Raw genomic sequence first — 16,679 nt, 5'->3', positions numbered from 1 at the left:
GTAGTAAAACTCAACAATGGCAGGGTGGGTATCAAATCCAAGAATATGGACACTAACATTTTATGAAGAGTAGTGATGTAGACAGATTTAATTGTTTTGCACCTAATACAAAGACGAGTTTTTGATTCTCAAGACAAAGAAACATTTGAAAATAAACGCATAAGGCACTTAAATATAATTTGATTCCTTTCCATTACCCGTTCCAATAAGCATCGTCTTTAACAAAACCTCTGCTTGCAAACTTTAGGGATTTCATCATTGTTCCATACACAGTACCTTATATACAATTCAAACTTCTTACAGGTTTTTGATGCGATGCAGAAATTTTACATCAGGCAGATCCGGTCTGAACATGGTAAAATTACAGTATATGGCATTCCAGAAACAAACGAGGGTGTTTTTAAAGGTTATTGGCAGAACGTCAAGTTACCAGATTTAAATTCGCCACTTTCCAATTTGCACGTTGCAAGCGATCGCACGACAGAAAAGAACACCTTACAGCACAGAATTAAACGGAGACACCACAAGAACCAGAGCTGTGAATTTTTCAGCTTTTCTGTTGGGAAAGCATTTCAGCGAAAATCACCGCTGCCCGACTGAAGTTACCCACAACAGCCGATGCGTCTCAGCGGGCGTGTACACTGCGCGTTTAAGGCGACGCGATAACCACGCTGTTTTGGAAAGGTAATCAAAGTGAATCGCTCACAGGGGATTGATGTTGCAATAGCTGCTTAGGTCACGCATTTATTTTAGCACGCAACGCAGTGCATTTGTAAAGTATGTCATAAAAAAAACGGGCATAATTTCGGAGTTAAAAAAATATCTGGTAGAAACAGATTAAAATGAGTGGCTCCCAAGTGATTCACTCTTATGGGCCATATACACACATTGCTGAGGTGTTGCTAGCGTAGGTGATACCAATCTCTGCTCTGGCTCAGACGATTAAATGTGCCAAACACCGAATCAAATGGAATTGGAGAAAATGCACAACTCAAGACCGATGCACCGAGACGCAGCACGTGTCGTATTTGTGTAACAGGGTGCAGCGTCATGCAGACACCAATAGAGCACCTTGCAGTATAATTTACTTTGGTTGTTTTGCACTAAACTGCAGCCTTAACAAATGCAAACTGTCGAGAGTGAAACTGTGGAAATGTTGCACAATGCAGGGATTGAGCCTTGTTTGGGAAACGAAACTCTCGTTTCGCTGGCATTAAAAACATTATTTTGGCATACAATCTTTAATCAATATCAGATGGCAATTAAACACAGTACACAGCGGTTAGGGATGCAATGCATGATACACCTCTGCGCAAATATAGTATTGAGACATTTCTAAATATGTCAAGGAATCTACGAGCCAACAAAACGTGACACTGTGCACGCTATGAAAAAACACATAGCACGGCAGGGTGCTGTGGTTATTAAAACAAGGTCCAGGGAAAGAAGAAATTTACGAAATCCTACCAAGATCTCTTGTAATGGCACTATATTTCAGGCATGTATTTTTAAACGTAAACTCAAAAAAAATTACAAACATCCGATGCATAGACGAAGGGAAATATGACTTTAGAGCATTGGTCCCTGCCACTTTACTGACGATGATTTCCCCGTTCACGAAACGATGAGAGGAGGCTTCGGAATTGTTTAAAAAACGACTGCATGAGACTTCAGGGGAGTGATCGAATCAAAATGATCGTACATCAAGTGACACCTAAATAACGCGTTCATTGACGTACAATCATGTTGCTTTACTGTACGATGCAAGGTGATCGTGTCGAGCAACACGCACAGAGGCCAGAGGGCATCATGGGTAATTTTCCACAATGCCATTAGGCCGGGGGGGGGGCCTCAAGAAAACACGCTGCAATTCTACACATCGCGCTTGGGAAAACTGACTAATTCAACCCTCATGCAGAGAGCTGGACAGCACAACCACGAAAAAAACCTACGTCATATTACGAGTTATTATGGTCATTGTTTAGCCAGGAAAGGCTTCGCCGAGTCTCAGGGTTCTACCACGTTTTTAACAGCAGGGGTAATGTTGCTCTGTGTGCAATCCCAATCGAAATATTTGTTGATAATTTTTCAGCAATGGGCTGTTTGGCCAATGTCAGTTAGATTGCGTGGTTTTTTAGCTATGGGTAGACACCAGAGAACCTGGATGAAACCCATATGCAGAACAGAGGGAGAAAATACAAACTCCACGCGCCCGAGTCGATAATCAACGTCAGGTCCTTCTTGCTGTCAGGCACGAGTGTTACCACTGCGCTGCCACCCTGCAGCATGTAGCAGCAGCACTTGGGTGCACACATTTATTTTTTCAAGCATATTTGACATTAACGCAATTAGAGCGTTTAAATTCCGAAGCCTCCTCTGGCCGCATGAAGAGGCGGCTGTGTTTGAAGTGCGTGCAGGGGCTCGCGTAATGTAGCACGCACACAAACACACAGCAAGCACGCAGCAAGCACGCAGCAAGCATGCAGCACGCACCCACAAACACGCAGCACGCACCAAGCACACAGCACGCATGCAGCTCAGATGCTGTTGAGCTCGTTGAGTGTTTGATCGAGGACTCTGTTGATTTCCATGTTTTCCTCCTTGGCTTTGATCAGTTGCTCTGAAACACAAAGAGTTGCAGGAGTGGGTGAGCACAACAACGCACTCGTCGGCTTGCAAGTTCTCACCTGGTGAAAACAAAACACGCAAGAAATTTGGAAGATTGTTTGGCCAATGAGTGACAATAAGAGATTCAGTTCTTAGTGGTTTAGCCAATCAATTGGCTTCAGCTGAGAGTTGGTGAACTGCTGTTTTAAGAGATACACTCAACAACAACCACCGTTCGTCACTAAGTGGCGGTGACGTCACCACGGCGATTGTGCCAGGCCATGAAATGTCGAAGGTTCGCTGGCCGGTCACAGGACAGACCCAGGTGTCATGGGTTAACTGACTGAGATGACTGGAAGATGCAACAACTGTGCTCCCCACTACGCCAACTCGCCCGGCCCTCCGTTCACTGTGAGCATCTCTGCTGTTGTAAGAGGGTGACAGCCTTCAACTCACTCATACAGGACAAATATCCTCCGTATAGCCTGTAACACTGTTGAGGCAAGTGCTGTTAGCGAGCACCTATGAAGGCCAGCACGGCACACAAGGGGGTGAGTGGCCAGCACCACTCGCGGCCACCTTTGTCTCCCTAGTGGCGATGTTTACACACCGTACCAGGTAGTCATTTGAGGCCGAGTCAACCTAGGGCAGGCCCAGGACCAGTTCAGATAATTGTCACTGCTGTTGACCATGAGCGGGAATCGAACGCGGGGTGTCTGGTTTGTAGTGCAGCGTGCTAACTGCTACACTACCGCTCCTCACTCACATACTCATGTGGTTACTCACACACTCACCCACCCCACCACCTTAAAATGTATATTTGGCACAGTGTGATGTTATAATGCCCATGGTTTGGTGTCCGTAAGTAGGTTATCGCAACCAATATGATTCATAATATACTTTCTGGTGATGACGTGATCTGAACCAGATTTATGTCTTAAGACCCCAATTATTATTGTTTCAGCTCACACGCGGATGAGTTGAACAACAATCCTCAAAAACTAGATCTTCCAATTAGAGGGTCTTATGACATAAATCTGACCAGATCATCAAGTGGCCTGACCCAAAAATATATTATGCATGAGCATAATAGATTTGTTGGCTACATACAGTGTGAAAGAAGTTCAACATACATACAATAGGTAAGTGTTCATACTTTTTGAAGCGAATAAAATTAATGTAAGGGCAATGAGGGAGGGAAGGATGCACGGGGCTGCAGACTGCACGACGGAGCAGCGGTGCCTGTACCAGAGTTAGATCACCTTGCCCACCGGGCATCCCACCCCTACCCACCAACCCCTGCCTGCCACCCACTGACCCCCCCCACCCATCCAACCTCCCACCCACCTTCCATGTAGTCCACCTGCTGCTCCAGTTTGGTGACGTTCTTCTGCCCGACATCAGCACGGTTTTCGTACTGCGGTCACGGGAGAGAGATCATGGAAAGGAAGAGGCAGAGTGGAATGGAAGAAAGAGACGCAGGGTGGAACGGGAGAGAGAACAAACATGCTTTGATAATGTATGTATTGTCCTTGAAATGTAAACTGATTTGGCCTACACCAGAGACAGCCTTCCTTTATGGCCTGGTCTCAAAACTGTTCGACCAAAGAACGCCAAAAGTTGAACAGCACAAACACAATGCAAATATCAAAGTATTGTATTTGCTCTGTTCGACTTTTGGCGTGTCTGTTGCATGTTTTGCCAGAAACATGTGTGGTTAATGCTTACTCTATGCCTTGTGATAGGCGTCTATTTGGTGTTTGAGCATTTTAATACCTTCTGCATTCTTGCCGGAAAGGTTAACGCCTATTAATTGTTTCATCAATTGTCAGAACGTACATTTTTTTTGCGCAAAATAAAGTTTTTTCGCGCCCATCGGATGCACGTCCACTAATGGCAAGTTCAGTGGAGATTTTAGAAAAAATGTTGGTTAATTTACAAAGTGCAGGAGCCACTTGACAACCAACGTGCTCGTGGCAAAGCCAAAAGGACTCTAAGAAGGAATGCTCCTGTGTCAATGTTGACATCACCTATCATTGGAAAATGTACATCAAGTACTCAATAATTCTGCTACTTTACAGTACGGCGTTCCTCAGATAATGCGCAACACGCGTTCCTGAAAAAATGGTGCACAAGTCGAATCGTACTATATGAAGCCTATTTTTTCCCATAGACATACATGTTATAAGATGCAAAATTAAGGATAATATTATTTCGTTATTTTAGCCCTAGATTGATAAAATACATGTAAATGTAATACTTCATAAAACAAATATTCGAAACATTACAAAATTACTTAAGGAATTTAAAAACAAATAATAATTAAGATAAAAAAAATTGCTACTCACAAAGATTACTTAATAAGGAATAACTTCAGGGCTTCTTGAACGCTTCTATGGGCTGCTTGCAGCAGCGTGCGCAGTGCAAACAATTGCAGATCTACGATGGCTGCACCCAGCCTGTGACACTGGGCGCTGCTATGATTGCAAATGATTTAATTTAGAAAATTTTTATATTACGATTTTAGTTTTTTCTTGAGCGCGTAACTGTCAAATGAAGTGTAAGCATCAAGTATGTCCCTAAAACATGAATCGTGTAACTGCAAATTCTCGCTATGGAGGGGGGGGGTGCATTTCATGAGGGGCGCCAGTATTTTACAATTCTGTCAGGTGTTAATGTGAGAGATTAGAGGGCACGGAAGTGGCTATTTTAATGTGAGAGATTAGCATGATGTTAATGTGAGAAATTAGCTTGTAACTGTAGAAAACATAGCCACTTCCGTGCCCTAGTCGAGGAGGCTGCTTTCCTATCGTAAATCACTAGCCCCGGCCACTTCTTTATGACCCTTGGGCTACACCCATTCAAACCTTCTAAAACAGTCTGCCTCAGCAGCAGACCATGCTTTCCCAGCTGATGACGAACGCTTGTGTTGCGCCCGAAACGTCGTGATTTATTTAATTTTATACCTACGTGACTTTACCGAAAGAACCAAAGAGTTTGGGTCATCAGGTTCGTAGCGTAGCACAGAGCGCTAACCGCTACACCACCCCTCCCCACCCCACACTTGCAAGAGTCACGCGGTCCACAGGCAGCAGCCTTCACAACGGCGACTACTTTACAATAAACGGTCATTTGTCCTGAGCCTCACCACACAAAAGAGTGCCCCACAATGGCCCTGTGGATGGTAGAATTAGGGGGGGGGCAACGTGGCATTCTGCTCGGAGAACGAGCAGCTACAGTGGGCACTCTTAAATGTTAAGAGTGACACTAAGACGGGTCACGCATGCCGCACGAGCGTTTGTGAAATCACGGGTTTCGGATTCCCTTGCCGGGCTCCAAACCAGCTGTCTTGCCAGTCTGCCCTCCCACTCAACAACCGCGTACAGTGCCGGAGCATTCATTATTAGTATTACTTTTCACTTGCGGACGACGTCACGAGATCTTTAACATCCACTATGAAGCGGACGTGTAGTATTTTAATTGTCAATACACCGGTGGTAATAACCAGGGTGGCCGCGAGATTTGAACCTCTACGACAAACGCCCTACAGCCTGGCCACGTCACCTTGCCCTGTGTGGTGATAGTATAGGGGGAGTTGCTGGCAGTGCAGTTTCCCCACCCCCCCGACAGTGAATTTTATTGGTCTAGAGGAGCCCTGGCAACCACGCGACGTCAGACCCACCTCTCGCAACTTTGAGCGCAGCATCTTCAGCTCATCCTCGCACTTGTTCTCTTTCAGCACGTACTGCCAATGGGAAACAAGCAAATGCCAAATGCACTGAAAACGGCGAACGAGAACCTCACGGCACAACACCGACTGGCAAGCAATTACAGTAGCAACCCGATTTACGCTCTCCCACTTTACATACTTTTGCTATAACCTACTCAACTTATTTATATCCAATCCCGTTTTACGTACTGTGTATCTAGCCATAACGTACTCGAGATTTACGAACTTTATCATTCAGCCTCTAATCTTTAATGTTCCACGGCGAACATGCAGGCACCAGATGGCACCCAAGGACCTCCAATTAGCAGTTGGCTACGTACGGTGCGAGAAAAGTTAAACATACAGTACATGCGTTAGCGTCCCTGACTGTGTATCCTATTAACATTTTTCCCCCACATACTGTATTTATGGTAACTATTTTTATACAAGTGTAAACTTGTATACTATTTTTATACAAGTGTAAACTATTTGTTTGTGATAAAGAACTAATACATAGTATAATAGATAAGGTAATATAATAGCCAAACTAGATTTTTTGCCCGTCCAAGGACGGGTGTATATTGCAATAAATCTGAAACTTGCAAGCGAAAAGCAGACCGCGACGTGATATTCGTTGCATAAATTCGTGTGCAATTTGTAAGGCCGCGGTGACACAGACTTATTTCATGTAAAGGTTATAATCCCTTGTCCATCATGACGTCCTTTTTTATTTCTATGTCTCAATAGCGTTACGGAGATCGCGTGACGTGAGGGTTCTGCCTTTGGAATGAGGGTTGTAAGTTGACGCCGAGGGGGGAGGTGCCTCGGCCCCCCATGTGGAGTGACGTCACCCGCTAATAATTATTAATGGCGGGGGGGGGTCCATTTGGAAGACGTTATTAATGAGGGGGGCTGTTCGATGTGGATGGACGTCACAGGCTCATGATTATTAATGAGGGGGGAGGGACCATGTGGAGTGACGTCACACTCATGATTATTAATGTGGGGGGTTGAGCCATGTGAAGTGACGTCACCCGCTAATGGTTATTGGGGAGGGGTGCGGCATGTGTGCGTTAGTGGAAATTTCCACGCGGCATGAATATTAATTAATGGGGGGGGGGGGGCTCTTTTGCAGTGACGCCATGCACGGATGTAGCACTGTGCTGCGTAGCTTAATTTTTGACCGTCACTTTTTGTAAATTTGTAAAGAAACGTCATATTTGAAGCGACTTTGCGAAAAAAAATATCTTTCCGATCAACCTTCTGCGTGAGTGTAAAAATCCACCCGCTCATGATTATGAATTATTAATTAGGGGGTGGGTGTGGCATTTGAAGTGACGTCACGTGTGGGACATTTCTGGGCTATTATAGTAGTAATATATGAATATGTACTTACTTTTCACACTGATAATAAACTTACTTTTCACACCGATGGTTGTCCAGTATAGATGTGCAATGGGTTACTCAGCATCCTCTGTTTAGGTACTCTACCACGTTACAATACACCTAAAATGCTTTCAATTTACCTTCTGGTTTTCAGGAACGCATCCTAGGCGTAAACCGGGGTATGCCTGTACAAACTGTATTTCTAGTCTTCTCCGCAAAGACAGTTACGGTTATTGTGTTGAGTGTGTGGTCTTGTGTCGAGCTGGGATGCATGTCTAACGGAGAGAGTCCTTGGGGAGTGGTGGTGCAGTAGTTACGCGCTGCGCCATGAACCCGGGCGATCCGAGTACAATTCCCGCTCACGGCCAATACCAGTGATAATTATCTGAACCGGTCCTGGGCCTCCCTAGGTCACTCAGCCTTAAAAATTAGTACATGTGCAGTGTGTAAAGATCTTTATTAGGGAGACCAAGGCGGCCAGGCGTGGTTCTGGACACCCACCCCTTCGTGCGGTGTGCTGGCCTTCATAGGTGCTCGCAAACAGCATTTGCCCCAACAGCCTGTCAAGGTTATAGGAGGGAGCTTTGCCATATTTGTCTTTGCCTATTAATGTGGCAATTCACCAGCATCTGTTCCAAGCGATCCTGACACTCCTGAGACACTGAATGTTAAAACCGGTCAAGAGCTTTGTTTGTTTTGAACCATCGCTGCCGAGATTGTGTGCTCCCAGAAGACTGTGTGGCTGATGGGGATGTGTGGAAACTTTTATTTTTCATGTGGAGGGACAGATATGAGAGTCACGTGTTTTCTGCTTATTTACTTTGTTAACAATATTGAGAAATTTGCACCAGTCAAACAAAAGCACTCAAATGTAAACCTGAAACATTAATTTTCACGGACCAAACCTAAAATTACATTTTCTACTGTACTATGAAACTGAAAAAGATATTAATCTCGTGGATTTAAGTGGTTACATTTTTTACCTCCAAATTAGCACTTACAGCTGTGGTGATAAAAAAAAAGGTGACATTGGTCACAACCCCTCATCCAATGCTACTGAAACAACGCTGGAGGGCACGTTTGCCGTGATCCCTTGGATGGCTCAGTGCTAAGAGCGAGCCACTCACAATCGGACGCTTGCGAGTTCATATCCTGGTTGGGGGGGGGGGTTGACTCAGCCCATCATCCTTCCCTCCAGAGTTAATTAAATGGGTACCACTTTGTGGAAGTCAACAGTGGTAGTCCTATGGATACTCGCCCCCACCATGGGAATGTGGAATTTCCACCACTGATTCTGCAGGACTGTAAACTGGAGATGAGCACCAATGCCTCGAGGCTCATTTAAGCAAGAAATTACTTTGACTTTATAATTGATACTACACAGCAGAAAATCAAGAACTTATCAAAACACGCAAAAATAACTGACGTACGTCCGCACACAGCAAGGCACACATGGTAACGATTATAAAATCCCGTAATCAGACGTTCCTCGCAAGTTTAAAATTTGTAAGTGATGTCACCAAAACTGAGACCTTTGCTAAGAACACGAAAGTGGTTATACGTTTAAATGTCCACGGACAATCGGATATTTCTTTCCCTTTTCAATGCCGAGTCTCATAGGCACAACACAGGCGGCACCACAGCCACACAGGGTGCTCATTGAGTTGCCATCATGCGACCCGGCCGGGCTGGACCGCGTGTCACTCCGTGAAGTTCTCAACTGGTTTTGCATTAATGGTTTGGACGCTCCAACTGGACACACTTTACTGACAAACAGGCTCAACAGAGCTTTTCAAAGCGCATTTTTATATTCTCTTTGGTCAATTCGACCACAGTTTATGTAATAACATTGTTGGCGATTCTGTGTTAGCAGTGGCGCATAAAGACAAGTGAGAAAAAAACTACAACATATATTCGTCATGTGCTATGAAAACAAAAAAAACTAAACTATTTTTTTATTTTACCAAGTAAAGCCCATTGAGCTAAATAGCTCTTTTTCAGAAGCGACCTGGTCACAAATGATTGCTCAACGAAGTGGCTTATGTGGAAATTTATAGCAGCCAAATACTCTAAATGCATGTTTCTAAATGTGGAGGAGAGAACCAGTGTCACCACCTGGAGAACAATCCACTCGACCACAGGGAGAACATGCAAACTCCAAACATAACAGGCGCCAGGGTCAGACTCGAACCCACGACTTCCTACATACCAGGCGAGGAAGTTGACATCTATATAATTTGATTTGCTTTTATAGCCACGGTGTTGTTGACAAATGCATCGAGTCGGAGCTCGCTTGGACCACGGCACTTGACCAGATCCGCATGAACCACAGAAGGTGTAGACACCCAATGCACAAGTAGGGAAAAAAAATGTTACTCTCTTCCTGCGTGCGACGGCAGCTACCAACACCAAACCATGGACTATGTAACATCGCACTGCGCCAAATTAAAATCTGAAGGCAGTGGGTTGTTGAGAGACTTAGTTAAGGAGTGAGTGGGTGAGTGTCTGCATTTCACCAACTTTCAGCCAGAGCAATTGAATGGCCAAATTACTCACAAACATAACCTATTTTGGTTGCCATTCAATGGATATCCAGAATGGAGGTGATCCATTTATCGACACCCCACTTATTGCTAACGGCCCTCTTTCTTCTCAACATGAGATTGAATGATAATAGGTTTTTCCCCTTTTTTCTGGCAACAAAACAGGTGTTAAGATGTTAAAACACCAAACTGAATTTTTTTACAAGGAATCATGTCTGCATTAACCACAATGCTTGTGGTCAGAATGCAAACAAAAAACACACTGATAATATATGCATTGTCCTTGAAACTGATTGGTCCACACCAGAGACAGCTTTACAATCAGTTTCAAGACAATGCATATGTTATCAGAGAAAAAAGGGGAAAAACCTATTATCATAATTTGGTACTGGCAAAGGAGGTCCCATGATGGCTCCGTATCTTGCAGATGAGATATTTAACTCATTTAATGTGTGAGATTGGTAGGAAACGTATTCATGCTTTGAAATACAAACTTTTTTTCTGGAATTACATCCTATTATATATTAGTGGGTATTATATATTAGTATCTATAAATGTATAATTTTGTGAGTTAAAACGACAGATAGATGCCCATGTCATGGCTAACAAAATAGATAAGCAGACAATTCGCCTCCCCCCCCCTCATAGATTGAAAAAATATTGTACACAACCATTATCCACACGGCCTTCTGGGAGTGCACCTTAGCAGCAGCGCTGGTTCAAAATAAGCAAAACTCTGGACCGGTTTCGACATTCAGTGTCTCCTTGGCAGTTAGGCTGGCTAGTCAGTTGGTACATGCGTGTGGCATTACAGTTGGCGGTGCGAGTGGCAATACAACCGCCTGTGTGCGGTGACTTTGGAAAATATGACAGAGGAACAAATAACTACGCTGCTATTGTTGAGTATTATGGCAATGGTGCCAGCGTTCGTGTGTCCTGCTTTGGCACGGCGACAATCTCAAGCACGTCCATAAGCACGTAGGAAACAATTGCTCATGTGTTTAAGGTCATTTGAATGCCAGGACACAATGCCCTCCTTATCACCAAGGACGAAGTTTTCTCATGATTTCATGACGATAATGCTCCCACCAACACCTTGCATACAACCAAGTACAGGAATACCCCGGTTTACACGCAAGGAAACGTTCCTGAAAACCAGAACGTAAATCGTATGGGATGGTGGATCGCAATGTGGTACAGTACCTACACAGAGGATGCTAAGTAATCAATTGCGCATCTATACTGTACAACCATCAGTGTGAAAAGTGAACATTATTGATATATTAAGATATGTTACATTGTCTATTGTACTATATGCATTATTGTTCATCATATAAAAATAGTTTACAGTTGTATCAAAAATAGTTGCCATAAATACGATATGTGGGGGAAAAAATAGGAATAGAATACACATGAAAGAGACGATAACAAGTCAGGGACGCTAACGCTCGGACGTGCACAATATCTGGCGCCTGATTATTCGCCATAGACCATAAAAAAATTGGGACTGAATGGTTAAGTTAATAGATCTCGAGTACGTCATGGCAAGGAACACAGTACGTAAAACGGGATTGGGTATCAATAAGTTCAGTACGTTATAGATAAAGTACGTAAAGCCGGAGGGCGTAAAGCGGGGTGTTACTGTACTATAATAACAATAATCACAACAATTACAAATTTCCTCAGGAAAGCCACACATACTGCAATGAAATATTTGGCCAATGAAATTAAATGTGTTTATAGCTATGGGAAGCAACCAGAGAACCCAGAAGAAATCCATGCAGACCAGGGGGGGGATCATACAAACTCCACACAGAAAGGCACCCGAGTTGGGAATCAAACCCAGGTCCTTGCTGGGAGGCCTGAGTGTTACCACTGCACTGCTGCCCTGGCTATGCAAGCACGAAAGCCAAACGACTTCACAATAATACCAATGCTTCTACTAAAAATGATCTGTTTATTCAACAGCAGTTTGCAAAACATGCCGACATTTACCACAAACCACCACTCGCACACTCAAGGTGCGGAGAAAACGCAATATTGCGAAACGCATCCAAAAATAAGCAGTTACATTTCTTGAATTTATGGCAAAACATTGTATTTTCCATGTATTCTGTGCAACACGTTAGGGGTGTGCATGCGTATGTGTGCATACAAAGACAAAAAACCCCCATATAGCCTTAACGGGCTGTTGGGGCAAGTGATGTTAGCGAGCACCTATGAAGGCCGTAACAGCACACGAGGTGGTGGGTGGCCAGCACCATGCCGGCCGCCTTTGTCTCTACAGTGGCAATGTTTACACACCGCACGAGGTACTCATTTGAGACTGTCGACCCGTACGTGTATATACACACACACAGGCAATATGATGTTTGTATATGGGAACACTGACAGCCGAACGAGTCTGAAAATGAGTTGAAATGAATCCCTTCTCATTGTTTCCTACCCCAAGCTCTTATTATATAATCTTGCATAATTGAACGCTGATAGTGCTGTTTGTTGCTGAATTCTGGAGGTTTTGGGCCTGTCATTTAATTTATTTCTCACTCAGCACTCAGTAATCTAAATAATAACTTGGGGGCCTGTGTCAATCCACTGGTGGGTCAAGTCCTCTCCACGGGGGGCAGGGAGATCGTTTGACCATACTTCACCATACAATTCAGTACAGGTTAGTAAAGGCCACCCTCCCCAACAGGACTTGTCACTGATGTTAGCCTTGCCCGGGAAATGAACATGTGCTAACCACTGCCCCACCACTCCTGCAAACTGCATTCATTATGTTTACATTTAATTTGGAAACATTTCTGAATTAAATATATAAAATGTGAGTGTGTACGAGTCATTCAGCACCAACGTTTTGGAACAACCTTGTTTCCTCTCTTAACATCGTAAATATTCCTTCAAAAATATCCTGAAGCAGATTAGTGCTGGATACAACCATATTTGCCAATGTGATTTGTAACTTTGATCCTTACCCGTGTATCGATAGTTACATTTGAATGTACAATTTTATTGAGAGACTGTGTGGTTGTGGTGTGGTCTGGGACTTTTTGTGTAGTTTTACTGCCTATGTTTATTTATTTATTTTAAGTTACTTGCATACCGTTTCTCTACTTTTCACTCCTATAGTGTTTTGTATTGTTTATTGTTGTAAATTGCCGACCCGCTTCTACTCGCCATCTGATAAAAAAGAGCTTCATAGCTCATCCTCCAGGATTCCTCCAGGATAAAGAAAGATTCTGATTGGAAACTTAATAGGAGGGGGGGGGCGACAAATCCCACAATTATACTTCTCTATCAGGCCACACAAAACTGTTGTCCAAGTGAGCCTGGCACTGGTGTCGTTTTATTGTGTGCTCAGTGCTGGAATCATATCACATCAGAATCTTTATATATCCTGGAAAAATCCGTTGAGAAATTCGATATGCTTTGAGTACCATTTTGATTTTGCATGCCAATGCCATGGATTTTTTTTCTTTTTCACCATCGATAAAACATTTTATGGGCTGATGACCGTTTTTATTTTAAAACACAGGGTGATCTATTTATAGATACGTCACAAATAATTTGAAATTAGTTAATAGTATGATATACATTTTATTTCAAAGCCTCTATGAGCCCCCCCCCCCCACCAATGATAAAAATAATACTGATTTTATATAATGCTCATGAGTCATCAGCATGTCCAGAGACAAAGTTAAATTTAGACTTTCAGCATAGCGGACCTCCTCATGACAGCTGTTCCTGGGTGGCTAAAGGTGAATCAGCACCTGGCCAGCAAGCAGGCATTAGTCTGGAAGTAGGGGTGATGATTGCTACGCTATGTGCAAGCCCAATTGAGCTCAGACTAATTAAATATCATAACACTTCTCTCTGAAAGCACTCTCTTCAACATGACCCGTTTGATCTGCTCACAACATTTATGGAACAAGAGAGTCGTTATAAATCAGTGGGGCATCTATAACTGCGTCATCCTGTATTTATTTCCATTTTAATTATATTTAAAACAGTTACAAACTCACACAATGTATCTTCCAATGGACTCCAATTAAGATGACTGAGAATGCACATCTACACAGGGCCACCCAGAGGTCCAGGGTTGGGGGCCCAGGGCTGAATGTCACCATGGGCTCTCATTCTTTGCAACAAAATACAGACCTATTCTGGGGGCCCTTTTGTGTGCGGCCAGGAACATGTTTCCCCTTTAGTACCCCCTCCTCACACACCTTTGGGTGGCCTTACATCTACCAAGGCAAACACCGAAGGCACTTTGAACACACACACCCACCTTTAGACACTGTTGCAACAGACGCAAGCGGAAAAAAAGGCAGCACAGTCACCACCGATACCCAGAAGTGGCATAAAAAAACAGCGCTGACAGTTCCCCATTTTTTGCAAGGGCAAAGGTTTATCTCAAGCGGGCTGGCTAGGACAGGGTAATTTTTATGATTAGACAAAGGCATTTTCAAATGAGCTACTTCTTGTCACACTAAGCAGTTTTAGAGAAGATCTGGGTCAGTTTCATTTAAAAAATCAACCAGGTCATTTGTGGCCTAACCCAAAAATCAACTATTTAAATGTAACTATTTTTATTTCCAGGTAGCTCAGCGGTGAAGTGAACGGCTCGCTATTGGAAAGTCACAAGTTCATATGCTGGTTGCGGTGGGGGTCAACTCGGCCAATCGTCTCTCCCCCAACCGGGGTCAGTAAAATGAGTCCCACTATCCGGAGAATATCAACAGTGGTTGAACTATTGAGAGACTCACCCCCACCATTGGAGCGAGGAACTTCTACCACTGGCTCTGGATATCACTGGCTTTGTTTTCACGCAAGGCCAAGCAGACGGACCACTTTCCTATTTGGCTACGATCTTCAAGGATGTGGAAGCGCTCCTGTATGAACCCTGAAAGCTAGACACGTTTTTGGCAGCATAAGCGCTAGCACCAGGCACGAAGGGGTTGCAAGGTTTACTCGTCCGTCTGAGCGTCACGACGCAGTGCGATGATGTGCCGGGTGTGTGTGCGTGCGTGCATGGGTAAATTTCCGCAAGGTAAATGCGTGCGTGGGTGCATGTGTAGAAGCAGTGAAGGGAAGAGGAGGCAGAGGAGGGTGAAGAGAAGCACCAAGTAGAGCAGGGAGCCAGAGCAGGTCAAGGGCAGTCACGAAGAGCAGGAGACACCAGGGGAAGAGGCCAAATAGACAAATCACACAACACAGAATTGGTAGCACACGTAAACACAATTCAACATTTACAACTTCTGCATTTAACCCTGATATTCCGAATGTGCTATCAATATCATGGAACTGAAATTTACATTTGGAACTCCAACGGTAAGCAGTGCACCACTACAAAACATTTAAAAACTAAGCGATTCACCATAAACGTACTATTGGCAAAATTTCCGCAAGGTAAATGCACGATTAACTAAATGAATGGCTGATGCCTTTGGATTGGGCCCTTTAAAGACCATAATCACTTATGAGTGAATGTGAGACTCCAGGACAGACTGAATTTAATGGCATCTTATACCCCTTTTCCATTGGCACATCAGAGCCGAACCAGCGCAAGGTTCTTACGATCACTAATGGTTTTTCCACCGACTGATTGCAGTGTTGATCCGAAATAGAAACAAGATCCTCGCGAGAACTCTTGATCTAGGTCGGGGGCCAAGCAGGACCAGACGGGACATCAGTACGCTGGTGGCTCTGGCTAGTTCGGCGCAACCCTGGCACGGCTTGGTTGTGCAGTGCAAAACAGGAATTACATTCCCCATTAGCCCCAACGGAGCCCGTGGTTTAAGCAATTTTCAGAGGTGCAAGCTGCTACTCCGAAGCCAATCTCACCTTCTTTTCGCCCGCCTTCAGTGACTGTAGCTGTGCAGACTTTAATCTGAGCTCCTCCTCCAGCTGCTTGGCACGGCTGAGAAGAAACGAGCGGTGCGTTAGCTACACAGCACGAGTTCAGGGGTGTTTGTGTGTGTTTGTTTTGTTAAACCAGGCGAGGACTCAAAATACAAGGATGAGTCATTTGCAAACGTGACCGACTTGGGTCACCAAAGTGACAAAAGCTAAATTATAAAAAGGACAATACAGCAAATAGAAATGACAGCAAAAATCAACAACTAATAATAATCGGCCAAAAGCAACAATGATGACCACGGTTGTCACAACACCCTGGCAAACTCTGCTAAGTGCCCACTAACCAAACCAGTGAGATCCAAAACTTTCTGGACCGGCAGGCCATGGTCAGCCTTCAACACATTTTCGCAGACCACCCTGCGCCACTCACATATTTTTCAAAATTAAAACTACACTCAAAAGCTCTGTCCAATGTCAATTAAAAGCCATGCAAACTCTTCAAAAGTTTTTAATTGACTTGTTTTAATTGGGTAGCTGATGCTTCTCGTTGTGTGACTAGTACAATAAGAGAGAAT

The 16,679-nt window shown here is 44.0% G+C and overlaps 1 protein-coding gene across 1 annotated transcript in view; it reads right to left on the bottom strand.

The window, feature by feature from the left end:
- Window positions 1-58: 58 nt before the first annotated feature.
- LOC144731593 (tropomyosin-like) overlaps window positions 59-16,679 on the bottom strand; it is a 29,716-nt gene continuing 13,095 nt past the window's right edge. The window contains exons 5-8 of the mRNA XM_078612765.1: window positions 16,090-16,165; window positions 6,290-6,352; window positions 3,955-4,024; window positions 59-2,620 (exon numbers count right to left, since the gene is read on the bottom strand). Coding sequence (XP_078468891.1) covers window positions 2,538-2,620; window positions 3,955-4,024; window positions 6,290-6,352; window positions 16,090-16,165 — 292 coding nt within the window. The 3' untranslated portion in view covers window positions 59-2,537. The remainder of the gene's footprint in view (window positions 2,621-3,954; window positions 4,025-6,289; window positions 6,353-16,089; window positions 16,166-16,679) is intronic.

Source organism: Lampetra planeri, chromosome 39 (genome assembly GCF_965212315.1).
Source record: "Lampetra planeri chromosome 39, kcLamPlan1.2.h2, whole genome shotgun sequence".
Classification (NCBI taxonomy): Eukaryota; Metazoa; Chordata; class Hyperoartia; order Petromyzontiformes; family Petromyzontidae; genus Lampetra; species Lampetra planeri.
This window is presented reverse-complemented; position numbering and strand designations above follow the sequence as displayed.